General features: G+C 39.9%; 1 protein-coding gene across 2 annotated transcripts in view; it reads left to right on the top strand.

Annotated features, from left to right (window-relative positions):
* BICRAL (BICRA like chromatin remodeling complex associated protein) overlaps positions 1-27,167 on the top strand; it is a 65,962-nt gene that overhangs the window by 22,734 nt on the left and 16,061 nt on the right. The window contains exons 1-5 of one of the 2 annotated variants that reach the window (XM_014837381.3): positions 13,781-13,918; positions 14,724-14,769; positions 15,210-15,258; positions 15,347-15,415; positions 18,366-20,045. In XM_014837381.3, coding sequence (XP_014692867.2) covers positions 14,729-14,769; positions 15,210-15,258; positions 15,347-15,415; positions 18,366-20,045 — 1,839 coding nt within the window. In that variant the 5' untranslated portion in view covers positions 13,781-13,918; positions 14,724-14,728. Of the gene's footprint in view, positions 1-13,780; positions 13,919-14,723; positions 14,770-15,209; positions 15,259-15,346; positions 15,416-18,365; positions 20,046-27,167 lie in introns of those variants that run through there. The other variant, XM_044776698.2, reaches the window with a different exon arrangement.

Here is a 27,167-nt window from a genome sequence, read left to right as displayed (position 1 = left end):
ATTGACTCATTTTTCAAAATATGTATTCTGTATACTGAAGTATTGTGAATTATCACAAAGATAGTTTCAACTTAATTTTGCTTAATGTTTCATAGCAATCAGGGTAGCAGCACTTCTTTGTATCGTTTCTCAATCGTTTCCTGTGTATTGTTTTTCATAGTCATTAAAATGTCCTCAGTCTCTTATAAAACACAATCAAGAAATTATAAAAACATTTTTGGCAGGACGTCTGTTTTTTCCTACACGGTAGAGTTGTTTTTTCTTTTCCATAAGGTCTAGTGTTGGTTTCCTCAAAAAGCCATACATGGCTGTGCCAGAAACTCTTCAACTTAGACTTTTACTTCTGAGTCTTTTAATAAACACAGCTATTATTAATATAATAAATTACTGTGATAAAGATTTGGGGGCGCCAAGGAATTATTTTCTATTTATCTTTAGTATATAAATCCCTGTTTTAAGGAGGTTGATTAAATATTAAATGGATTATCATGGAAGGATACACAATCTTTTGTCTTATGGATCTTAAAAATGACATGTCCTTACGCTTCAGAGAGGTGAACCGTCTGATCTGGGGCAGAGATGGGGGATCAGTTGACTTCTCATGGCTTTTTCTACACAGCAGGAATGCCTGGCTGGATAAATAAGGGTCCAGCATAAGTCGGCAGATACTGGACGATGGATGACTAGCCCTGCATCCCAAATCCTGTGCTTTGTGATTGTGAAAAAGTGCCCATGTGTGGCCTAGCTGCATACTCTTAGGAACTAAATGATAAGGAACTGATATTACCCCTGAAAAAACTCATCTTTTGGAGACCAGAATCTTACAAAAGTAATTCACTTGGGTAAAACACATTTATTGGGCACATTTGTACCAGGCATTGCAGTAAACTCTGTTAGCACAAAGATGGAAAGAAACTGACCCAGCTCTCATGGAACTTGCAAGCTAATGAGGGAGTCAGAAAAACAAAGTTTCGTCATACACGTGTCAGATGCTAGTAACATGTTACATGTGCTCTAGGGATGCAAATAAGTGAACAATTAATTTTGCTTGAGGATTTAAAAAAAAGGAGAAAGGCAGTATCATTTTACTCAAAGCCTTAAAGGATAGTAAGCATTGTCACTTGGCCCCTTGAGGTCGGTGGGAAGGTCTTTTGTCTTCTAAGTAGAAGGACAAGTGCAAAGCCAAAGAATTGAAAAAGCACTGTGATATAGTTTTGGGGACATCGAATGGTCAAGATGGCAAAGAGCCAAGGGTTCCTTAAAGGTTGGGTGGAGTGGATAGAGGTGCAAAATGAGGCTTGTGCCTGTGACGATGGGCAAGCACTTTCAGTTCACTGATACCAGAACACCACACAGTCTAAAAGTTGCATGGCTCTGAGACGGGAGAATTAATTGCTCTCTCATCAGTACTCTTTATACAGTACTTTATACTGCTTTTATTTAGATTTGGGCTCTGCTTTAATTGGGAACAGAAGATAGGCATAATGAAGATAATCATACAGAGCAGTGTCTGATCAGTGTCAAAGGACACAGTTGTAGCTTTTAGAACTCTGGGGAGAGAATCTAAAGACAGCCCAAGGTTGTTAGAGAAGGATTCAGAGGGTGGATTCAAGCTAAGTTTCTAAGTTTTGAATAATTGGTAGATAGGGAAGAGGAAGAAGAGCATCTCAGGTAAGGAAATTGTCAGCTGGACAAGGGGGATGTCAGGAAACTGTGCGTTGTGTCTGGGGGCAAGGAGAGTGGTAGTTTGGCTAGAACAGAGGGTAGGGGAATTGTGGGAAATAACTTGAGCCAATTGTACATTCTCGGTTAGATTGTTCTCCTTAGGAATAGCTGGCTTTGAAAAGAAGAAAAGCCTGCTTTGTTGGAAAACTGAAGTAGGTTTCAAGGAAAAGGGAGTAAGCATGTTCTCCCTGGTGTGCCTGATTCTGTTGCAGGTCTTGTGGCCAACACTTTGTAAAGGGTGATAGGTTCGTTGAAAAAAATGCCCATTGACCACAATGAAACACCACCTCACACCTGTAAGGAGGGCAATCATCAAAAAGATGTGAGATGACAAGCGTTGGGTAGGATGCTGACAAAAGGGAATCCCTGTGCCTGTCGGTGGGAATGTAAATTGTTACAGCCACTATGGAAAACAGTATGGAAGTTCCTCAAAAAAATTAAAAATAGAGCTACTGTACAATGCAGCAATCTCAGTTCTGGATATCTATCCAAAGGAAATGAAATCACTGTCTTGAAGAGAGCTCTGCACCCCATCTTCATTGCCTCATTATTCACAACAGCCAAGACATGGGAACAACCCAAGTGTCCACTGATGGCTGAATAGATAAAGAAGTTGTAGTGTATATATATACACACAATGGAATATTATTCAGCCATTTGGGCCAACACAGATGGACCTTGAGGGTATTATGCTAAGTGAAATAAGTTAGACAGAGAAGGACATACTGTATGATCTCGCTTGTATGTGGAATCTAAAAAAGCTGAACTTGTAGAAACAGAAAGTAGATTGGTGGTTGCCAGGGGCTGGGGTGGGGTAAATGAGGAGATGTTGGTCAAAGTATACAAACTTTCAGTTATAAGATGAATCAATTCTGAGAATCTAATGTACAACATGGTGACTATAGTTAAAATACTGTATTATATACTTGAAATTGTTAAGAGAGTAGATCTTAAATGTTTTAACCACACATACACACACAAAATTGTAACTAGCTGGGGGCTGGCCCCGTGGCCGAGTGGTTAAGTTCGTGCGCTCCACCTCGGCGGCCCAGGGTTTTGCTGGTTTGGATCCTGGGCATGGACTTGACACCACTAATCAGGCCACGTTGAGGCGGCGTCCCACAGGCCCACAACTAGAAGGACCCACAACTAGAATATACAGCTATGTACTGGAGGACTTTGGGAAGAAGAAGGAAAAATTTTTTTTTAAAATGAGAAAAAGAAAAAAGCTGGGGGAGGAATTCACTGGATTCCTGTTATGTGCCAAGTGCTATTCTGTTCATCTGTGAACAGACACAAACCTCTACCCTGGTGGACCTGACATTCTGATGTGAATATGAGTAAATATAGTAAAGAGAGGAAGGAAGAAATAAAGGTATTATTTGATGGGAAGGAGTGGAAGCTTGTCTAGGGTGCTGCATCCCCAGGTGGGGTTTCACCTACAGCCTTTCCTTCAGTCAGATTACCAAGGAACTGAGTTTGCAGTCAGCAGCCTTAATTTGTGTGTCTGAGCCAACCAGAGGCCCTTGTTTGCAGGTCGCATCTGACTCCAGATGGGGACAGGTTCCCCAATTTGCCTGAAATTTCTCCAGATATGTGCTATAACATGGGGGGAAAGAGTGACCAACCTCAGGGGGTCAGAGAGAAAACCCGTCGTAACCCCAGATTCCTGAGGAATCAGAATTTCTGGCAGGGGCTGCAGAGAGACAGAATCCCATGTTTTTGAAAACCAACTCCAGTCCGTATTATTTTAAAGCAAATCTCAGATGTCATATTATTTATTCATACTTATTTCAGTATGGATCTCTAAAACATATGAGTTATTTTTAAAAATATCACCCCAATTTCATTATTACATCTAAAAAATTTTAACAAAATGTAATGTATTTATAATTTATCAGGAATTTGCAAAATTTCAGTGCTGAGGGACTCCAGGAAATTATACATTTCTTTGTCAGAATTAAGCTAGAATTATGTGAGATTTTAATTATGCAAGGTCTTTGGGAACACAATCTTTGCATAAAATGCAGCTGCCCCATATTTAAACCCTGGATATTTATTCAATATTTACTATACCCGTTTATGTGCTATTTGCTGGGGATATGAAGATGAGTATGAAGAGATTCCTACTTTTGAGGGTAGCACTGTAATATTGTCTTATGCTTTTAGTTTGTAGATGATAGTCTCTTGGTAACATTTAAATTTGCAGTCAGTCTTTCAGTCCACTCTAATTGAGCCTTAACTTACTGCCCGTAGCTCTATCCCACTCCTGGCTGTGCAGTGGGAGAGAGTGGGCAGTTAAGAGCGTCTGCTCATGCTACAGGGCTTTGTGACTTTCAGAGGTTAGTAACTACCTCAGGTCTGTATCTAGATTCAGCCGACTTTTAGCATTCAACCAGCAGTGTCTTTTTTTTTTTTTTTTAATGTTATGATAGATTACAACCTTGTGAGATTTCAGTTGTACGTTTTTGTTAGTCATGTTGTGGGTACACCACTTCCCCCTTTGTGCCCTCCCCCCACCCCCCCTTTTCCCTGGTAACCACCGATCAGATCTCCTTATCAATATACTAATTTCCACCTATGAGTGGAGTCATATAGAGTTTGTCTTTCTCTGACTGGCTTATTTCGCTTAACATAATACCCTCAAGGTCCATCCACGTTGTTGTGAATGGGCCAATTTTATCTTTTTTTATGGCTGAGTAGTATTCCATTGTGTATATATACCACACCTTCTTTATCCAATCATCAGTTTCTGGGCATTTAGGCTGGTTCCACGTCTTGGCTATTGTAAATAATGCTGCGATGAACATAGGGGTGCAAGGGACTCTTGGGATTTCTGATATCAGGTTCTTAGGATAGATACCCAGTAATGGGATGGCTGGGTCATGGGGTATTTCTATTTTTAACTTTTTGAGAAATCTCCATACTGTTTTCCATAGTGGCTGTACCAGTTTGCATTCCCACCAACAGTGTATGAGGGTTCCTTTTTCTCCACAACCTCTCCAACATTTGTTGCTCTTGGTTTTGGATGTTTTTGCCAGTCTGACGGGTGTAAGGTGATATCTTAGTGTAGTTTTGATTTGCATTTCCCTGATGATTAGCGATGATGAACATCTTTTCCTGTGTCTATTGGCCATATTCATATCTTCTTTTGAGAAATGTCTGTTCATGTCCTCTGCCCATTTTTTGATCGGGTTGTTTGTTTTTTTGTTGTTAAGCCGTGTGAGTTCTTTGTATATTATGGAGATTAACCCTTTGTCGGATAAGTGGCTTGTAAATATTTTTTCCCAATTAGTGAGCTGTTTTTTTGTTTCAATCCTGTTTTCCCTTGCCTTGAAGAAGCTCTTTAGTCTGATGAAGTCCCATTTGTTTATTCTTTCTATTGTTTCCCTCAACTGAGGAGTTACAGTGTCCGAAAAGATTCTTTTGAAACTGATGTCAAAGAGTGTACTGCCTATATTCTCTTCCAAAAGACTTATTGTCTCAGGCCTAATCTTTAGGTCTTTGATCCATTTTGAGTTTATTTTGGTGTGTGGTGAAAAAGAATGGTCAATTTTCAATCTTTTGCATGTGGCTGTCCAGTTTTCCCAGCACCATTTGTTGAAGAGACTTTCTTTTCTCCATTGTAGGCCCTCTGCTCCTTTGTGGAAGATAGATGTGTGGTTTTATCTCTGGGCTTTCTATTCTGTTCCATTGATCTGTGGACCTGTTTTTGTACCAGTACCATGCTGTTTTGATCACTGTAGCTTTGTAGTATGTTTTGAAATCGGGGATTGTGATTCCTCTGGCTTTGTTTTTCTTACTCAGGATTGCTTTAGCAATTCGCGGTCTTTTGTTGCCCCATATGAATTTTAGGATTCTTTGTTCAATTTCTGTGAAGAATGTTCTTGGGATTCTGATTGGGATAGCATTGAATCTGTAGATTGCTTTAGGTAGTATGGACATTTTAACTATGTTTATTCTTCCAATCCACGTGCATGGAATGTCTTTCCATCTCTTTATGTCATCGTCAATTTCTTTCAAGAAAGTCTTGTAGTTTTCATTGTATAGATCCTTCACTTCCTTGGTTAAGTTTATCCCAAGGTATTTTATTCTTTTCATTGCGATTGTGAATGGGATTGAGTTCTTGAGTTCTTTTTCTGTTAGTTCATTGTTAGTGTATAGAAATGCTACTGGTTTATGTATGTTGATTTTATACCCTGCTACTTTGCTGTAGTTGTTGATTATTTCTAATAGTTTTTCTGTGGATTCTTTGGGGTTTTCTACATATAAGATCATGTCGTCTGCAAACAGCGAGAGTTTTACTTCTTCATTACCTATTTGGATTCCTTTTATTTCTTCTTCCTGCTGAATTGCTCTGGCCAAAACCTCCAGTACTATGTTGAATAGGAGTGGTGAAAGTGGGCACCCTTGTCTTATTCCTGTCCTCAGAGGGAACCAGCAGTGTCTTTTAATGCCCTCCTTTGTTTCAACCTGGGACGCACCCTTCCACCCAACCTGGCACAAAATTGGCAGTTGAGATTGAAGAAGGATAAAGAAGAGAGGGCTGGGAATGTTTGCCCCAGGACCATCTTTAATCAGTCAGACGACGTGTACACAGGTCTTCCGTCAGCAGATTCTCATTGAAGATTCTGAGAGGCCTTTGTCAAACATGTTAAGCAGAATTTTTATCAACCTTCAAGCCTTTAGCTTGTGTATTCCTGGACGATTCTAGAATCTGTTTGTTTCTCAAACTTGAGAAATCAGACCACCCAAGATTATTTCCTCAGACCCCAGTTTGAGAAACACTGATCTGTATAGTTAATGGTTCTATAGTCGGTAAAATTAAGATCATTATCGCTGTTTTGGAGTTTATCTTAAGGAAGTTTTATGAGCCCTATACTTACTACTATTTTCTTGCTTGCTAAAACAGTCGTGAATGTGTTGATTTCTGTGGATCCCTGTGTTTCCATTTTGCGACTGACCACCATGGATGGTTATTCCTTCGCAATAGACAACAAACCATTGAGTTCTGACAGATAAGTTAAATGTTTTTCAAATTTTTGTTTCCCAGTTGAATAAGAGTTAAGCCATTCAGTTGCGTGGAGAAGCAGGAGTGTCACAGTGCCTCCACCACCAACTCTTAGGTCTCCCAGACAGCTCCTGCACACCTCGGAGAGTCCTAGGCCTCCAGGGAATAAAGTTTAAAAATTACTAATGTGGCTATTAACTTCATTGAGGGATGGGAAAATGGGCCCTGAGAGGCTGGAGCCTGTCAGTAATCGCAGTTAGTCAATGTCAGTATCCAAAACAAGCCCTTCGCCTTCTGAGTTCAGTATTCTGCCCCACGGGTCCCCAGCCTCTCTGAAGCCTTGCAGGACTTCCCCGAACCCCTGAGGTTGGTCCCACTTTTCCCCTGTGTTATAGCACATTGTTGAGCCAGCTGGATTGCTTAATATATTAGGTTTATTTCTCCTCCCCCCCATTCCAAGTAGGAATTAAAGCAGCTTAGGGGCTGGCCTGGTGGTGCAGTGGTTAAGTGACACATTCCACTTTGGCAGCCCAGTGTTTGCCAGTTTGGATCCCGGGTGCAGACATGGCACCGCTTGGCAAGCCATGCTGTGGTGGGTGTCCCACATATAAAGGAGAGGAAGACAGGCATGGATGTTAGCTCAGGGCTAATCTTGCTCAAAAAAAAAAAAAAAAAAAAGCAGTTTAAAGGCCTTCAAATTCTGCATTGCCTGAGTTGAACCAAGGTCTTATACTGCCTGCATTAATGGTTGTCCTTTCTGACTTTGAGGAATTTTTAAATTCCCAAGTTTTCCTCCTAATAACATTTCTTAGTCTTTTCCACTTCTCTTCCTTGCTGCTAGAAGGCTCTAACTGGTGACAAAATGAATGAAGTTCTTGGTTGAATAATAAGTGAAAAGCTCAGAGCCAATCAGTGTTGAGTGTGACAGCTTCTTTTTTTTCTCACAAATGGGTATAATTGTGAAAATATAGTCATGCTTTCTTCTGGCAAGATGTCATATCATTTCACAGTAAAAGCCCAGTGACTTCACCTGAAGAAGTTGGGAACCCCTGCCAAAAACTCTGGCACTTCTCACATTGCATTGTAATAAATTGTTGCGTGTCTCACTTCCGAAAGAGAGTTCCTTAAAATCAAGACACATGCCAGAGGGTTTCACACAGTTTTGCAATTACAAAGTTTAACGGCCCATAACAATTACAGTGTAGTAAAAGGAATAAGATGAAAATACTTTATATCCTAATTGACATTAAGTTACTTGCCCTGGGTAAATGACTATTTTAGGATATAACTTTTTGATCATGACACTCATTGGAAAATTGTTTGCTTAAATGCAATAATTCTCTTTCCAGCCTTGCTTTTATAGTCCTCCGAAAATGTTAAGGATGGTTACATTTGTTATTACATTTTGTCATACTCATGCTATGTCATTTGATATTCCCAGGCCTTAACACAGTACCTGGCATATAGTAGGTGCTAAATGTTTGTAAAATGAATAATGAATATTCTTTTTACTCACTGAACAACTTTATTAAAGATAGGAATTAAAGAAGCAGCTTTTCCCATTCCCTAAACTATTCTTCAGGGTAGAAAACAACAGGAGGCATTGCAAACTGTGCAGACAATTTACTATCCTCCCTCCCTTTCTCCTTTTCTCCCTCTTTGGGGATCTTCTGATCCTATAATTCATGCTAATGAACTCATATAAACTGTTCTTACCTCCTAAAGTGATTTTTTCAAAACCTTAAAAATGGCTATACGGCCAAGATAGAGTAACAGTGTCTGGGTTTACCTTCCTACATAAAAAGTTAAAAATCAGATAAAATATATTTTAAAAAATGGTTTTTACATACTGGATATCAGGCAGCATAAAGACAGTGACTCCTGAGAAACGGAAATCAAATGAGGTGAGCCCTATAATTACCCCAGCTTACTGTGGAGAAAGTTTCCAGGCCACAGCACAGGGAAGGGGAACCCACTTGGAGTCTGCCCGTCTTCCTGAGTTGAGCTGATGTAGCTGGGAGGTGAAAGTGGCTGAAGCTCACAGGACAGACTACCGGAAAGGAGAGAGCTGCACAGAGAGAAAACTCTGGAGATGTGCAGAGTATCTCCCTTGAGTCTTCAGCTGATAATTGATCAGTACATGCCTGTGGAGAAACTACCTGAGGCCTGGGAAAGAACCACTTGAAAGAATTAGAGGAAACAATGCTTGGATCTAACACAGGGCAGAGAATAGTTTGTGTTCCCACTTGCAAGAGTGCAAAAATCTTTATAATTCATAGGACATCAAGTGAAGTACTCAAAAGGGTATTGCCTCAGCATAGGGCAAAAGTAGCCCTAGGCTATTAACAAAGCTTAAAAGCAAGCCTCAAGAGAAGCAAACTGTTCACAAGTAACTTACTTATGTCCTAGACAAAGCTCAAAAATATCTGTAAAGACACAAAAATATCCAGTACTCAATAATGTAAAATTAATGATGTCTGGCATCCAATTAAAGATTACCAGGCATGCAAAGAAGCAGAAAACTACCACCCATGATGAGGAGGAAAAAAGTCAATCAGTAAAAACAGACCCAGAAATGATACAAACGGTAGAATTAGTAGAGAAGGATATTAAAAAGTGATAACTATTTTGCATAAGTTCAAGAAGGCAGAGAAAAGATTGAACATATTAAAGAAGAATATGGAAGATTTAAGAAAGATCCAACTTCTAGAGATATTTGAAAATAAAAATATATTGGATGGGATTAACAGTATTTAAGACACTGCAGAAGAAAAGATTAGTGTGCTTGAAGACATAGCAATAGAAACTATCCTAAATGAAAGCGAGAGCAGACTAAAAGATATATAGAGCATCACTGAACTCTGGGACAACTTCAAGCAGCCTTATTGTGTACATGTAATTGTGGTCCCCAAAGGAGGAGTAGGAGCACAAAATATATGAAGAAGTAATGGCTGAAACTTTTCTAAATTGGAGGGAAACTATAAGCCTACAGATTCTGGAATTTTAATGAACCCCAAGCACAAGAAGCATGAATAAAACTATGCCAAGGCATATCATAGTCAACTTGCTTAAAACCAGTGATAAAAAGAAAGATCTCTAAAGCATCTAGAGGGGAAAAAAAAGACCTGTTATATACAAAAGGACAAAAATAAGAACAACAGCCTACTCTCTTTGGAAATAATGCAAGCAAGGAACAGTGTAGCACTGTCTTTAAAGAACTGAAAGAAAAGAAAAATTCAGTCTAGAACTATATGCCTGGTGAAAATGCATTTCAAAAGTGAAGTCAAAATAAACACTTTTTAAAGACATACAAAAGCAGAAAGAATTCATCACCAGCAGATCTGCACCACAAAAATATTAAAGGAAATCCTTCAGGAGAAGGAAAATGATACCAGATGGAAATCTGGATTTACTCAAAGGAATGAACAGCCCTGGGAATGGTAAATGATGTGGGTAAAAATAGAAGTGACTACAGCTCATTATACCTTCAGCTTCTCAACGATTCCTCTGCTCACTTCACATTTTGGAGGTAAATTTGTAAATGAGAAATTATGGCATGTACTGACCCTATACCAAATTAATACAAATAAAGCAAATGTCAGTAATTTTTCATATGTTGGTTAGAGAGCCTATTATATTGACTCTTGGTGGTCTTCTAAAGTTTTGGCTTATTAGTCACCATTTTCCCTAGGTTGTGTTTCTGGAAGAAGAAAGAAAACAGAGAACAAAAACGTTTGTTATAGTAATCACATGCCAAATTTCAATTTATCAAGCATTTGAAATCCTGTGTTATGACTTTAAAAGTTTTCTTCTACTGCCGCTAGCGTAGAATATCTTAAATAGGTAAAATTGATTTGCTTAGCCAGCTTTCCTAAAATATCTGTTCTTGAAACCAATGCATTTCTTGATATGAGAGCTTAAATTTTCTCCCCCAGTGTGAAAAAACAATTAAATAGCCTATCATCTTCTTTCATATCTCTACCTTGCAAGTCTTCCAACTTTTCATGTGATCTTATTGAAAATCAAAGTGTCTTTAAGATATTTCTTTTAAGATAGCTGATGTAGATTATTCTTGAGGCCACTAGGCTGTTTTAAAATTTTCTGAGTATTTGAGGAGCTGGCCCAGTGGCATAGTGGTTAAGTTTGCGTGCTCAGCTTCAGCTGCCCAGGGTTCACTGGTTTGCATCCTGGGTGTGGACCTACACACCAGTTATCAAGCCATGCTTTTGGCGAGCGTCCTACACATAAAGTAGAGGAAGATGGGCACAGATGTTAGCTCAGGGCCAAGCTGCCTCAGCAAAAAGTGGAGGATTGGTGGTGGATGTTAGCTCAAAGCTAATCTTCCTCAAAAAAGAAAAAAATTTCTGAGTATTTGATATCTGGTATGCTTACCTAGAGTGAGCCTGACTGAGGTTCTTGTGTTTCAGAGCTCTTCCCTCTTCCCTCTTTGTTTTATTAGTTGCGTTTTTTAAAAAAATAGGCCTTACATGCCTGTGGCACAACATTCAAAAGGTACAAAATGACATAAAGTAAAGAGAATACCTTCCTCTCTTCTCAGCCACCTGCTTTCCCTCCCAGAAGCAGCTAGTGTTACTGGTTATGTGTGCTTCATTTGGGGGTCTGAACATTTACCAAGATATATATTCTCCACCCCTCCGCATTTGGGAGTGTAATGTACACACTGTTCTGCACCTTTCTTTTTCTTTCTTCCTTTGACCATGTGTCTTTCCAAGTCAGTTTGTTTAAAGCTTCTGTATTATTTTTAATGACCATGTGGTATTCCACTATGTGAATGAACCATAATTGATTTAGTAAGTCTCTCACTATGGACATCTAGGGTTTTAAAAAAATATTTTAAGTTGAGGTATAATTTACATACCATAAAATTCACCCTTTGAAAGTGTACACTTCAGTGGTTTAATTCCAGAACATTTTCATCACCCCAGAAAGAAACCTGACACCCATGGCATCTAGGTGTTTACAGTCTTTGCTAAAACCAGTGATGCTGCTCTGGATATTCTCATACATGTATCATTTCGCTCATGCAAGAATATCTGCAGGACAAATACGTGGAAATATCCGCTACATGAAATGATTTGTGGACTTGAAATTTTGAAAGGTAATTGCTAAATTTCCCTCTCTAGAGGTTATATGAGTTCATACTCTCATTACCAAGGGATAAAAGTCGGTGACTGGCATAGTCCTTAACCAAAATTTTATCTTGGCAATCTGAGAAGTAATAGTATCTCATTGTAACTTTAAATTATATTTCTCTTATTCTAAGTGAGGTTGATTATTTTTATGTGTTTAGCGGCTACATGTTTTTCCTTTTTTTATGAACTGATTATTCACACCATTTGATTTTCCGCAGGGTAGCTTATTTTTTTTCTTATGTATAGGGGCTCTTTATATATTTTTACAAGGCTTTACAATGCTCACCTGTGTCTAGAGGCCCATGTATTGATTCCAAGGTTGTTAGTTTAATGAGAAAACAGCCTCAACAAGAGTCCGGAGGTAAAGGGAAAACCTTTCCAAAGAAAACTAAGCTCTTTGCTTTTGAGTCATTAGTTTCTGATCCTCAAGTTTCTTCCCACTTTAGAATCATAGTCCATTTCTACAACTTTGCTTTGGTAGAACATCTGTCCTCCAGGGTTAAGAAACTACTGGATTAGGCTGTATTATGACTGTATTTGGCACTATGTAGAGCTGGGAAAACTGCTTATAGTCAGAAAAGAGTGTGGCCCTTTAAAAAGTAGAATTCTCAGGGTACCCCTGACTATAAAGCCTTTCAGAGTTCTAACCAAGGGGGGCTAGAAGAGGAGGCCTTTCTGGTAGGACTGACGTCACTGACTAGGGCGGATATCCCCAAGGAGCGTGCTGTCAAGTCAAGGGTTTCAGCAGCCCGTGTGGTTTGGTAGGGGAGGATACACAATGGCTTTTAATTTCATCCAGTATCATAAAATCGTTCTTTTATTTGGGCTACTCACGGACTAGCTTGTCACTTTGAACTTTGGGGTAGCAGATGTTCTCTGTGCTTGAAAGTCCCAGTGGCAGTGACACCTCGGTGGAGTGACTGGTGCCGACTTGCTTTCTCTGTCTGTTGGTTAACCCTTGGCCATCTCATCCCCTGGAGGAGCCAGGTACAGGTGAAAGCAGTGAGGGGAGCTGGGATAGTTGTGAAATGTTTTCGTTTTTTGGTTTTTTACTTTTTGGTGTAGGCTGTTTCTCAGTTACATTTTTGTTAGTTCTAGAGTCTGTTAGACACTTTAAAAAATAAATTTACAAAGGATATGGTGGAACTCTATTTAAATGGTCATGTTGAAGTAAAGAAATAATATCCATTTTATAGGCTTAATTATATGTTGTAATTGCTTAATTAATTCCACGTGATTGTGATATCTGGGCGACAAGCCTGTGGCACAACACTGAGCTATAGCTAATGAGGTTCTACCATCTTAAACATCAGGGTTTCAAGAAGCCCTTCACACAGACTTCTGTACGTCTGTTTAATCATAGTTTCCCTGTTTTTCCTTCCTGTACCATTTTCACGCCTCAAAAGCCATGTTCTGTTAGTACAGCCATGCTAGCACACCCTGAGTAACTCCACATCTGGTCCTAAAAGCAGACTTCACTCAGCCAGCTGCCGCTCTCACAGTTTTAGCCATGGACTTTACCGTTTGAAACGCTTTTCCCACTCTTCCTTCCTCCTGACTCATCCGTCATCTCTCCTCTCACTAAAGTTCCACTCAAATGGATTGTAATCACCAGATCATTCTGCAACTGAACCAACTCGCCCGCCAACTGGAAGGTCCCACATCGGGGGATACTTACCCCTTCCAGACCCTTCCTGAGGAAAGCAAGTTTCTTTCCATGTGGCAGGAGTCGATTTTATATTTGTTTGGCCTCGTGACTGATAGGATGGGAAGTTTGGGGGAACTGGAGAGGAGATGGCAGTTTTAACCAAGAAAAAACATTTAGTAGAAATGATCCCTTCTGCCTCCTTCGGGCGTGTCCCTCTTCTGGGCATCTCTTCAGGATTTCATTCTTCCGTCCAACTGCTGTTCACAACTGCCCTTTCCAACTGCTCCAGAACTCTTGGCCCTGGCATTCCGTGATGTAAATTATTCCACGCATGGCTCAAAATGGGTGCGAAGCAGTGTTGCCAGGTGTCGGATCACTAGTGTAAGTTTACCGGATCTCGGGGGAGGGGGAGAACGGGAGAGAACTGCTCTTGGAATCTGTACAGTTGTTATTGTTACAGCCAGAGCACAGTAATCTCGCTGGCTAAGCTTGATGCTGTCGATGGCTGGGGAGAGAGGGAGCTTTGGGCTTGGAGCTGGGGTGAATTTTTGGTTGAGATTTTCTGCTTTAAAAATTCTAGTGTTGGGATATAGATTGTTTGGAACTGAGCAGTTGGCAGTGCTGCTGCCGAAGGAGGACCTGGGGACGTTTGGGGCAAAGCCTGGAGCAGCACGGCCTGGCGCTATGGGTCCTCTTCTGTCTCAAAAAGTAGGGAGAATAAAGTTGGCCAAAGTATGGCAAGAAATCCAGATTGCTCACCATGTTTGGAAACATTCAGTCACAAAATTCAAAGACCTGTGTACCCATGAGATTTTTTCTAAAACAAAAATATTATTTCTCTCCTTGTTCATGATACATTTTGAGGAAGTTCTGTCCGTGGTTTACAGTCCCTTTGGGGACTCTGCGTGTGAGGGGCTGCTGCCAGCTATCTTTGATTGTCTAGATTCCTTTTGATTTGTGAGTTAAGGATTTGTGTTTAATAAAAACAATTTAAATTGAATATTTAATCTCTTGTGACCACAAAAATTTTTAACTCCCATTAAAATAAGCAATTAGAGGAAAAACTCACATAAATTACACAGTTATTTATCTAGGAAAGTATATAGTATATTTTTATGTCACATTGATGCTACTGGCCTTAATCTGCTTTGCTGAAATGGTGCTTTCTTCCTCCTTTTCTTTATAGTTGTCATGGATGATGATGATGACTCGTGTCTCCTTGATCTTATCGGGTAAGATGCTCGGTCCAAAATCAGGGAAAATCAAATGTGTGGGTTTGCTGTACTAAAACAACCTCATAAGCTTATTAAAACTGTGTGAGTTTTTAAAATAAAAATTAATTATCATAGCTATTGTATGGATTAACAAATAAAGAGACGAGTAAAGAGACTTGGATATGGGGTCATCTTTAGGTAATTTAATTTAGGTAACTTTATTCATCCTTCATTAAATGTATTTTCTAAAAAATCCCAGGAGCCAGAAATGATATTAGGAAATGGAACAATGTCCAATAAATGCATAAGTATTAAAACAAAAACTACTAATAAAATTGTTTTAAAAAAGAGAGAGAATTTTACTCAGGCTATGTCGTTTTCTTTTTACCCTAGTAAAAATGAATCATAAAGTGGGTAATGTATTTATTTGTTGTTTTCCCTTTTTTGTCGTCTTCTAGAGACCCACAAGCATTGAACTATTTTCTACATGGACCTAGTAATAAATCTGTAAGTAATACTTAGAACATCACAGGTATAAATTTTGTTTCTTCTTTACAGTTGAAGTGATCACTTTATTGAATTTGTCCCTTTGCAGAGCAATGATGACTTGACTAATGCAGGATACTCTGCAGCCAACTCAAATTCAATTTTCGCCAACTCCAGTGTGAGTATTGGAAACTGGGTGTGTGAGCAAGTGTTTGTGTCTCATCGGTGCTTTGTGAGTGGAGGCTTTAGCTGCCTTCATATCATGATGAGAGTCGTCACCTCGTCTTTTGTAATTCACATAGAAGGAAAGTCTATTGAATTATCTTGACATTTTCCACTTTCAACTTAGTCAATTAAGACAAGCTGTATGAGATTTACTTTGCCATTTTCCTAAGCTTTCAACTTTCTTTCTAAAATCTCTCAGTAATGTTGTAACCCAGGAAAGTCATATTAAAATGTTTCGAATCTTGTTACATAGCTTTAAAAAAATTATTCTTAATTGTAGTTACTTGCTAAGCGTTTTCATCTTAAACGAGAAAAAAGAAAACTGAAAGTTATTTAACATATTTAATATGTTAAAAAAGTTATTGAACATATTTAATATGTTCTTAGCACTAAGGGTTTAACATAATTAACCTTATTAATCCTCACAATAACTCTGTCAAGTAGGTTCTGTTATTATCTGTACTTTATAGATGAAGAAAGTAAAGCACAGAGAGGTTAGTGTTTGCCCCAAATTACACAGCTGGGTGTTGCAGAGCTGGAATTCTAACCCAGGCCACCACGTTCTGGAGCCCGTATCTTTAAGCTGTAGGAGCATCTCGAGAAGAGAGCTGACCTGGGGGATAGGAGAGTCCTGCCTGGAGGCTTTATCCAGGGGACTGTGTTTATCCCTGTGTTCTTCTCATCTTTTCTACTGCTTCATTCTACCGTGGATGGTAGTCCAGAGTCAGACTGCCCAAGTTTGAATCCTCACTCGGCCACTTACTAGCTGTGTAGCTTTGGATGTACCACTACATCTCTGTAAGGTTCAACTTCCTTATTTCTGAAACCAGGAGAATAGTAGGACTACCTCATAGGGTGCTTAAGGTTAATTGACTAGTCCACAGAAATCACGTGGTGCAGCCCTCAATAAATGTTAACTCACCGTCATCATCAGGGTGTTTATTGTCTTCATCTATAAAATGGAATAGTGTTCAGGAAGTCCTTGGGAATGCATACTTCTTTCAAGTATTTGAGCTCATGCAAGAGGCTTCCACATGCTGGGGCTGGCTTTAAAGTCACAACACTGATTTCCTGTAAGGCTTGTAAATTAGTAGCATCTCTGAAATTCATTCTAAACGAGTAATAACTACATATGATGCCATTTAGCCCGTAAAGTAGATTTTAGCCTGCCCCTCAACATTAGTGATTTTTATTTACCAACTCTCCCCCTTCCACATGAGTATTAATTCTAACTTTTTAGACTACTTCATTCAATATGTATTTATTGGGAACTTCTATTGCATCTTGTCAGTCATAGTAGAAATACTTTAAAAGCTCTGAAAAATATGGGTGTTTAAACCTATGGTCTGTTAATTTGTGCATTGTAAAAACATTAAACTATGTTTCACTACTCAGGAGATATCTGTCGTTGCCTTGATATTTCTCTGCAAAAAAATATCCTCCTTGCGTTCAGTTGCTTTCCCTATCTCCTTTCAAATGACTCTTCAAGTCCCACCACATTTATCCCATTTCAACTATTGATTGATTGAGTGTCAAATGAACTAGTCTTGGCTTTTCCGCCTAGTCCTCCCCATCATCTACTCCCCAACACCTTATCAGCCCAGGGCTGAGAATCTCTACAGCTTTGCAAGTTGGAGCACCTTCTTGAGTGATCTATTTTTAAATTTTTGCTTCACCTTTAAAAAATGTTTTTGTGTTGAAATACATATGACATAAAATTTACCATTTAACCATTTTAAATGTACCGTTCAACAGTATTAGGTACATTCACATTGTTTTCACCTTATTTTAAATAGCTATTGATTCCATATCTTTTCTTTTATAATTTTGACATGTCCCATGAAAAACTGCTGGCCAGTGGAGTGTATCTTATTTATCAGTGACCGTGTTCAGTTCTCTTCATACGCCTGTGTTGTTGTCTCTAGTTGGAATGCCTATTCCTTAAGGACTCCTTAAGGACAGAAACTAACACACAAGTAGGTACTTGATAAATAAGTTGATGGGCTTTTACTTTTGAATAGGACACGAAGTAGTTTTTAAAGCATCATAGTAAGCTGATTACTTCTAAGAAATCAAAAGACTATTCACTCATTTTATGTGGGAAGTTGTTTTTCTTTGAGGAAGATTAGCCATGAGCTAACATCTGCTGCCAATCCTCCTCTTTTTGCTGAAGAAGGCTGGCCCTGAGCTAACATCCGTGCCCATCTTCCTCTACTTTATATGTGGGACGCCTGCCACAGCATGGCTTGCCAAGCCGTGCCATGCCCACACCCAGGATCCGAACTAGCAAACCCCGGGCCGCCAAAGTGGAACGTGTGCACTTAACTGCTGTGCCACTGGGCCGGCCCTGGAAGTTTGTTTTTATCTGGACTGGTCTTGCCTGGAGTGGTGGAGTTAGAAGTAGGGGAGTCAGAGGAAACCTTGAAAGACAGGGCTGAATCTGGGATACCTTCTGGGTGTCTAGTAAAAAAACACCCAGAACTCCCCAAACTCACTTAGACTCCTGTGCAACAAGGGACTGGACATGGCCGTCTCCTGTGTACGCATGTACCTGGGCTGGGTCCCACTCAAGCCTTGGACTGGGAGCAATCCTGAAAAATAAAGTCTGTGCCAGTACCTCAAATAACGAAGCTAAACTCCAGGTAGTTATCAGTATGTTCCTGTTATTTATCTATTTTTCCGGAAAATAATTTACCAGAGCACTGAATGCTTATACTTAGAAAAATAATGTTAAACATCATTACTGAGGAAATAAAATAGCAGAATAAGGGGAGCGTTTTGGGTCGTTATGCCTGAAAAGCAGCCTGTTATGGCTTCTTCATCTTCATCAGTGAGATTAATTTTTTTTAAGAATCTCTTTCAGAGGTTTGATATGCCATGTAACATACTGCTTATTTTTTTAGAATGCTGACCCTAAGTCATCCCTCAAAGCTGTAAGTAACCAGCTTGGAGAAGGACCCAGTGATGGACTGCCACTTTCAAGTAGCCTTCAGTTTCTTGAAGATGAACTTGAGTCTTCTCCTCTTCCTGATCTCAGTGAGGACCAACCTTTCGACATTCTTCAGAAATCCTTGCAGGAGGCCAATATCACTGAACAGACATTGGCAGAAGAGGCATATTTGGATGCCAGCATAGGTTCAAGCCAACAGTTTGCACAAGCTCAGCTTCATCCTTCTTCATCAGCATCCTTTACTCAGGCTTCTAATGTTTCTAATTACTCAGGTCAGACGCTGCAGCCTATAGGGGTGACTCACGTGCCTGTTGGAGCATCGTTTGCAAGCAATACAGTGGGTGTACAACATGGTTTTATGCAACATGTGGGGATCAGTGTTCCCAGCCAGCATTTGTCTAATAGCAGTCAGATTAGTGGTTCTGGGCAAATACAACTAATTGGGTCATTTGGTAATCAACCTTCCATGATGACGATTAATAACCTAGATGGATCTCAAATCATATTGAAGGGCAGCGGGCAGCAAGCTCCATCCAATGTGAGTGGAGGGCTTCTGGTTCATAGACAGACTCCTAATGGCAACTCCTTGTTTGGGAACTCCAGTTCCAGTCCAGCAGCACAGCCTGTTACCGTTCCATTTAATAGCACAAATTTTCAAACATCTTTACCTGTGCATAACATCATCATACAAAGGGGTCTTGCACCAAATGCAAATAAAGTCCCAATTAATATCCAGCCAAAGCCTATCCAGATGGGTCAGCAAAATACGTACAATGTGAACAATTTGGGAATACAGCAGCACCATGTTCAACAAGGGATCTCTTTTGCTTCGGCAAGCTCACCCCAGGGCTCAGTAGTTGGTCCGCACATGTCCGTGAACATTGTAAACCAACAGAACACAAGGAAACCAGTCACCTCACAGGCAGTGAGCAGCGCGGGGGGTAGTATCGTTATTCATTCTCCCATGGGCCAGCCTCACACACCCCAAAGTCAGTTCCTCATACCTACAAGCCTTTCTGTCAGTTCCAACTCGGTACACCACGTCCAGACCATAAATGGGCAACTTCTTCAGACTCAACCTTCTCAGCTCATTTCTGGCCAAGTGGCCTCAGAGCATGTCATGTTGAACAGAAACTCTTCTAACATGCTCAGGACCAACCAACCATATTCTGGACAGATGCTTAATAACCAGAATACCGCCGTCCAGTTGGTGTCTGGGCAGACGTTTGCCACCTCTGGAAGTCCAGTGATAGTCAATCATGCCTCTCCTCAGATAGTTGGTGGGCAGATGCCCTTGCAGCAGGCATCACCAACTGTGTTACACCTGTCACCTGGGCAGAGCAGCGTCTCCCAAGGAAGACCTGGCTTCACCACCATGCCCTCAGTGACGAGCATGGCAGGACCTAGTCGTTTCCCTGTCGTCAGCTCAACCAGCACTGCCCATCCTAGTCTGGGGTCTGCAGTTCAGTCGGGGGCATCAGGATCAAACTTTACGGGAGACCAGCTGACCCAGCCAAACAGGACTCCAGTACCGGTCAGTGTGTCTCATCGTCTTCCAGTTTCTTCTTCCAAATCTACCAGCACCTTCAGTAACACACCTGGAGCAGGAACCCAGCAGCAATTCTTCTGTCAGGTATGCTCCCTTTGTCAAATGAGTGTTTGGGTGATAACAGAATGGAAATATGGACTGTGTATTTAATAGAATATAATTTTCATCCTAGGCTCCCAATTTATTAACTTGAAATTTTCAACTTATGATTGATTGCTTTTTTTCTTCCTAAGAAATTTTTTTATCTGGCATAGCATTGTGGTTTAGAGCGGAAACTCTGCAGTCAGACTCACAGATTTGAATATAAGTTTTATGACATGGACAAGTCTTAACTTACCTCTCTAGACTTAATTTTCCTCATCAGCAAAATGAACATCGTACTACTACCATCCCATGGAGTTATTGGGAGGATTAAATGAGACAATCCACATGAAGGACTTAGCATAGTCCCTAGAAAATAGCAAATACTCAGTAAGAACCAATATTAATGGAACGTATTATGAGCATTTAAAATGAAAGCTTATTTTAGATTATTACATCATATAGCAAACCACTAGGTCGTGTGACTATGGGCTGGGTGAAGTCGTAGCTGCTTCTTGGGTGCCAACCGCAAAGGCTCAGGGACTCAGTGTGACTCAGCAGGGGGTAACTGGCCTGCACCAGAGGGAGGCACATAGAAGGAGGGATGCAGGGCACTGTCATTTGACCAGGTACCTGCACCTGCTCTTACTGTGCTGCGGTGCAGGGAAATTACTTGGGCAATTGGGAAAACCATATAAGGTTTATGTTTCTGAAAGTCACCCCAAATGTCATCAGCTTTGGGCCCTCACCCCTGTCTGCCGATGCTTGAACTCCTCTAGCTTCTGGTTCTCACTCATTCTGAGTACACTTCATAGTTCCAGCTCCATACCCTTCTTAGTCCTCCATTTCCACTGCCTTTCCCCTCCACGTTTAGAAGTATTTAGAAACTTCTCTATACCATATACATCAATATTTTTAAAACTGTATACCTTTGACTTAGAAATTCTACTAAGAATCCCAAGGAAACAAAGATTATTTATGATCAAGGATGTTCAATGTATTAGTTTTGATATCAAAGGTGTATGTATGTCTGTGGGATTTTTTTTGTTGTTTTTTTTTAAAGATTTGATTTTTTTCCTTTTTCTCCCCAAAGCCCCCCGGTACATAGTTGTGTATTTTTAGTTGTGAGTCCTTCTAGTTGTGGCATGTGGGATGCCACCTCAGCATGGCTTGATGAGCAGTGCTAGGTCAGCGCCCAGGATCTGAACCCTGGGCCGCCAAGTGGAGCATGCGAACTTAACCACTCGGCCATGGGGCCGGCCCCGTCTGTGTGTTTTGAAATAAGGTCAGACTTAGAGAAAAGTTAAAGTTGTAAGAATAGTATAAAGAATTCTCATATACCCTTCACCAAGATGTCCCAGATGTTACCTTTTTACCACATTTGTTTTATCCTTCGCTTTCTCTCTCTCTTCTGCTCTCCCTCTCTCTCTCTGTCTCTCACACACACACACACAATTTTGAGAGTAAATTACAGGCTTGATGGCTCCTGACCCCTAAATACTTCAGACTTCAGTGTTCATTTTCTAAAAACAGGGACACAGCCCTACATAACCATAGTACAGTCATCAAAATCAAGAAATCAGCATTATTACAATATTATCATCTAATCTGCACACCTTATTCAGATTTAGTCAGTTTTCCCAATAATGTCTCTTACAGCAAAAGAGGAAAAAAATTATTTTGTTTTGTTTTTATGGTCCAGGATCACTGTCTGATTTTGTTCTCATGTCTTTAAATCTGAAACAGTTTCTCTATCTTTCTTTGTCTTTCATGACTTTGACATTTTTGAAGAGTACAAACCAATTATTTAGTAGAATGTCCCTCAATTTGACTTTCTCTGGTGTGTCCTCGTGATTAGATTCAGGTCATACATTTTTGGTAGGATTGCCACAGAAGTAGTGTTTCCTCACGATGTGGACTTGTCCCATTGCTGGTGATGTTAACTTTGAACACTTGCTTAAGATGATGTCTGCTTAAGATGGTGTGTGATACATCTTAATGTTTCTTTTGGGAAATACTTTGAGACTATGTAGATATCCAGTTGCTCATCAGACTTGCACACAGTAGTTTAAGCTTCCATTGATAATTCCTGACTGAATCAATTACTGAATCAGCTATTACTATGTTGGTCACCAGATAGAGATTTTCTAATTCCACCATTTGTTCTCCGTTAATAGTTGACATTCTACTCTAAGTAAGAGCTTTTCCTTCTCTCCCTTGTACTTATGTTTTTTTGTATCGGTCTAGACTCAGATTCTTATTTGATTCAATGGGTTATAAATTGTTACAATCACTTATTTTGGTGTTCAAATTAATGGCCAGTGGGCACCCATCCAAATTGGCTGCTGGTCCTTCTGATGTGTTTCCATTGTGCTTTGAGCACTTCCTTTAATTTCAGGCAAAACAAGATATTCCATGTCCACCTTTTACTTTGCCTGCCTCTGCCCTAAAATCAACCATTTCTTTAAGGAGCCTTATTCCTTCTAGTGGAGAATAATATCTAGAAATCAGGATCTGAGTGCTACATATTCATGGCTCCTGGGGTTGTCTCAGCTTGGACTTACATATATTTACACATACTCAACATCTATAACTGTTTATATATCCATCAGTCTATACTAAAAACCATGAGTTCATATTGATACTTCCAATTCTAATCTAGGACCACAGAGTTCATTATTCAAGTCTCCCTCTTTTCCATGTTTGCACTCTCTTCTCTGATAGTGAGAAAGCCAGCTCTATAGTATATTTACTTATTTCTTCTATCCTAGAACACATAGAAAATAATTTCAGAATTGCTAATCCATACCACTGTGAAAAACAAACCTAGTAACTGGACTCCAGTATTGGTTTACGGTTCTGTCTTTAGCCTATAGATATTTAGTCGAAACACTGTCTTACAACGTTTCTTGGGTTCGTTCTTTTTCCTTCCCTCAGTATGGTTATGCTGTTCATTTGAGATATAGTTCTGCTGCTTTGTTTCTGTTTGTATTTCATTTAGGATTCTTTCCACGTTATCTTTGTTGATTTTATCTACTTAATTTCTTTTGAACATTGAACCATTAGCATGGTCCGCAAAGTGAAGGTTCTGCAGAACATCAACCTGGAGCAGTCTCCCTCCTCCCTACCCCTTCCCCCGCTCCCACCCTCCATCCTTTCCTGCCAGTCTCACCCGTCCTCTATATTCACCAATCTCATTAGATTCTAGTTTATTTATGCTATGTTTATGTTCATACAAATGAGCAGTTAATAGTATTTCCTTACTCCCCCTCCTTTCTTACTCAAAATATAGCATACCATAGATACTCTTCTATTCTTTGGTTGCAAAAAAGTTTTCTAAAATCCCAAATGTCCAGTAAAAGGAGAAGGATCGGATATGATGAAGTACTATGTAGCCATTCAAAATGTTTTTGGAGGGGCCGGCCCCTTGGCCGAGTGGTTAAGTTCGCGTGCTCCACTTCGGCAGCCCAGGGTTTCACTGGTTTGGATCCTGGACGTGGACATGACACTACTCGTCAAACCATGCTGGAGCAGCGTCCCACATGCCACCACTAGAAGGACCCACAGCTAAATATGTACTGGGGGGCTTTGGGGAGAAAAAAGGAAAAATAAAATCTTAAAAAAAATGTTTTTGGAAAATAAAGATTTGGGGAAAGGCTTACAGAATAATTTTATGTGCACACATAAATGTGAAATGTTTAAAATGCACATTTAAATGTAAAATATTTACTAAACAATTTGTTTTCACTTTTAGAGAAATGATGAGGAGAGGCAATATGGTGAATGGAAAAATAGAAACCCCTCTTGCTTACAAAAAACCCAGAAAGTTCATTAGAAGGAAATGCAGTATAACGTTAACAGCAGTTCTCTGGCTGATAGAATTATAGATTATTCTCATTTTATTCTGGTTTTGAAAAACTTACCTTACATAGACGAGATGATGCCTAGACAGCATTTATCAAAACATATTTATGTATGTTTTAAAAATAAGTAAAACATACAATTAGTAAAAATTTAAAACAGTTCCAAAATAGTTTAGATTGAAAAGTAAGTCTTCCTGCCAGTCCCCAGGTTTCCCGCCCAGAGGCCCCCACTGTTTCTAGGTTCATCCTCTCCCCCCGGAGGTTCCTCTGCATATAAAGGGCAAATACCACATGTGTGTACTTATCTCCACAAGACTCCAGAGGTGGTTTTGCTTAATCATATAACTTAAGGATGATTTTATATCTGTATGTATTGATCTGCTTTATGTTTATTAATTTTTTTTAAAAAGATTGGCACCTGAGCTAACAACTGTTGCTAGTCTTTCTTCTTCTTCTTCTTCTCCCCAAAGCCCCTCAGTACATAGTTGTATATTCTAGTTGTAGGTCCTTCTAGTGGTGGCATGTGGGACGCCACCTCAGCATGGCTTGATAAGTGATGCCATGTCCACGCCCAGGATCCAAACCAGCAAAACCCTGGGCCACCAAAGCAGAGCGTGTGAACTTAACCACTCAGCCATGGGGCCGGCCCCCTGCATGATCATTTCTTTTTTCTGCTACATAATAAATAATACTTCAATGGGGAAAAACATCTCTCTCTCTGACTCCCAAAAGTTTCAATTGACCAAAGGTAATAAGAAGCCTACACTGGCAGCTCCAAAGTAATTTTCTGTGACTTTTAATGCCAAAAAGTATTGGAAACTAAGTCGGTTGTGTTATCAAGTGTGTTCCTGCTTAGGTTTTCTGGAACAATTAAAGCATCCGGTGTATTGGAGCAAGGAGCACACAGCCTTGGAGGCAGCAGGAGTTGGAAAAGTAGTATTGAGGTGTCGTCTAACGTTTAAAGCCCCAGGACGTCTGGAAACACTTATAGCAACCCTTTTAAATGTGTAACATTTCTGTATAAATTACTTTCTAGAATGTTGGAACAAAAATACCATTATCAGGGGCCTTCAGTGTTTGTCTATTTGGGGAAATCTAATTCAGCAATTTTTTGTTTGTTTTTTTACATTTAGCAGTTTATTATAAAGGATACAGATGGACAGCCAGATTAAAAGGTACATAGGGCAGGTTCTAGAAGGGTCCTGACTGCAGGAGCTTCTGTCCCCATGGAGCTGGGGTGCGCAACCCTCCCACCACCAATGCACGTGGGTGCATTGGCTAACCCAGAAGCTCATCAAATCTCATTGTCCAAGAGGTTTTTTTTTGTTTTTAGCAAGTTTTGATACTATAAAAGGTTCATATTAGAGGGGGTAAGTTTTTAAATATAAACTTTATTTTTGGTATAGATAATACATTTGTTTGGTTCAAAATTCAAAAGGCACAGAAAGGTGTATCCTACAGTGAAAAGTTCCCTCCTTCTCCTGTCCCCCAGCCCCCAGGACCCTGCAGCAACAGTGTCACCAGCTCCTTGTGCCCGCCTCCCCTTTTGCACCATGAAAACTTTGAAACTCACAGAAAAGTTGGAAGAGTACGGTGAACCCATTCACTTAGATTCACTAGTTGTTTATGTTTTGCAACATTTTCTTTATCTGTGTGTATCTGTGTGCTTCTCTCTGTGCACACGTGCACACTAATTTTCCCTGAAAGTAAGTTGCAAACATCATGACCGTTTATCCAAAAACACTTCAGCAAGTATCTCCTAAGAACAAGGACCTTCTCCAATACAACCACAATCTCAGTATCACACTCGAGAAATTTAACATTAATATAATAGGATTATTATACCAAATTTCTTCCGTTTGACCCAATAATGTCCTTTACGACAATGCTTCCATCTAGAAAGCTGTGAGAACCCTGATTCCACTTACTGTCATGGCTCTAGTCTACAGCGGCCCAGATCTGCTGTCTTGTACCATGACCCTCAGTGTGGGGTCGTCTCCTTGTTTCCTCATGATTAGAATCAGGCTAAATGGTTTTGGCAAGGCAAATAATGTCGGTTTGTCCCATTGTTGGTGATTCTGAGTATGATCTCTTGGTTATGGAGGCCTCTACCAGCCTTTCTCCTTAGGGTACTCAAAGATAGCTTGTTCCCTTTGTAAAGAGATGATCTCGGATGATGCTTTGGGACCACGTGGCTGTCCTGCTTCCCAGCCCCTCACCCAGCAGCCTGAGACTCCACTGATGAGCCTCGCCTGACTGTTACATTGGTGGTTGCAAAATGGTTCCTAATTGTATTATCATATTCACAGTTATTGGCTGGGATTTTTCCATAAAGAAGAGCTTTTTCTTCTTCTCTTCACTTTGAGTAACACTATGAACTAAGTTTTTTTGGATTCATTTAAAAAATTATTTTTTCTTGAGGTGACATTGGTTTATAACATGATATAAATTTCAGGTGTACATCATTATATTTTGACTTCTGTATACACTACATCGTGTTCACCACCAAAAGTCTAGTTTGCATCTGTCACTGTGCGAACATCCTTCTTTATCCCTTTTGCCCTTCCCCTACCCCCTTCCCCTCTGGTAACCACCAGTCTGTTCTTAAACTTTTTATTATGGGGAATTTTAAACATGAAAACAAAAGTAGACAAAGTAGTGTAATGAGTTCAGTCAACTTCACTGCTTCCCAACTCATGGCTACTCATGTTTCTTCCATACCCCACTCACTCTCCTCCTTCCCAATATTTTGAAGCTAATCCAGACATATAAGTTTATCTGTAATATATTAGCGTATATCTCTAAAAGATCATGTGTTCTTTTTGTATTTAATGTGTTGCAATCTATTACTTTCATTATTCCTTTTGATGCTTAAATTGTCCCAGATTTAGTCAGTGGAGGCCTGTTTATGTGACTTCTATGCTTTTGACATGTTCCCCTCTCCTTTGAGCATCTTGTGGCACAAGATATTGTAGGTCTTTCCTCAGACCTAGAATAGGGCATTTTTCCAAGAAGCCCCATGAACTTAAACCCTTAATGCAGAGAGTAATTCACAGGACTTAAACTTTCTTATAAATGGATTAATATTCAAAAGTCAGTGATTAAAGGAGGTGATATGTAAGAGTGTAGCCTATCAAACAAAAGTAAGTAAATTATTTTAAGCCCAAATCTCCTTAGATCACTAAAATATTTGGTAGATTTTAAATTCCTCAAGAGCAGCACCTACCAGCTTTGGGTCCAAGATTTCAGGAGTGATCACACC

This window comes from Equus asinus, chromosome 8, assembly GCF_041296235.1.
Source record: "Equus asinus isolate D_3611 breed Donkey chromosome 8, EquAss-T2T_v2, whole genome shotgun sequence".
Classification (NCBI taxonomy): Eukaryota; Metazoa; Chordata; class Mammalia; order Perissodactyla; family Equidae; genus Equus; species Equus asinus.
This window is presented reverse-complemented; position numbering and strand designations above follow the sequence as displayed.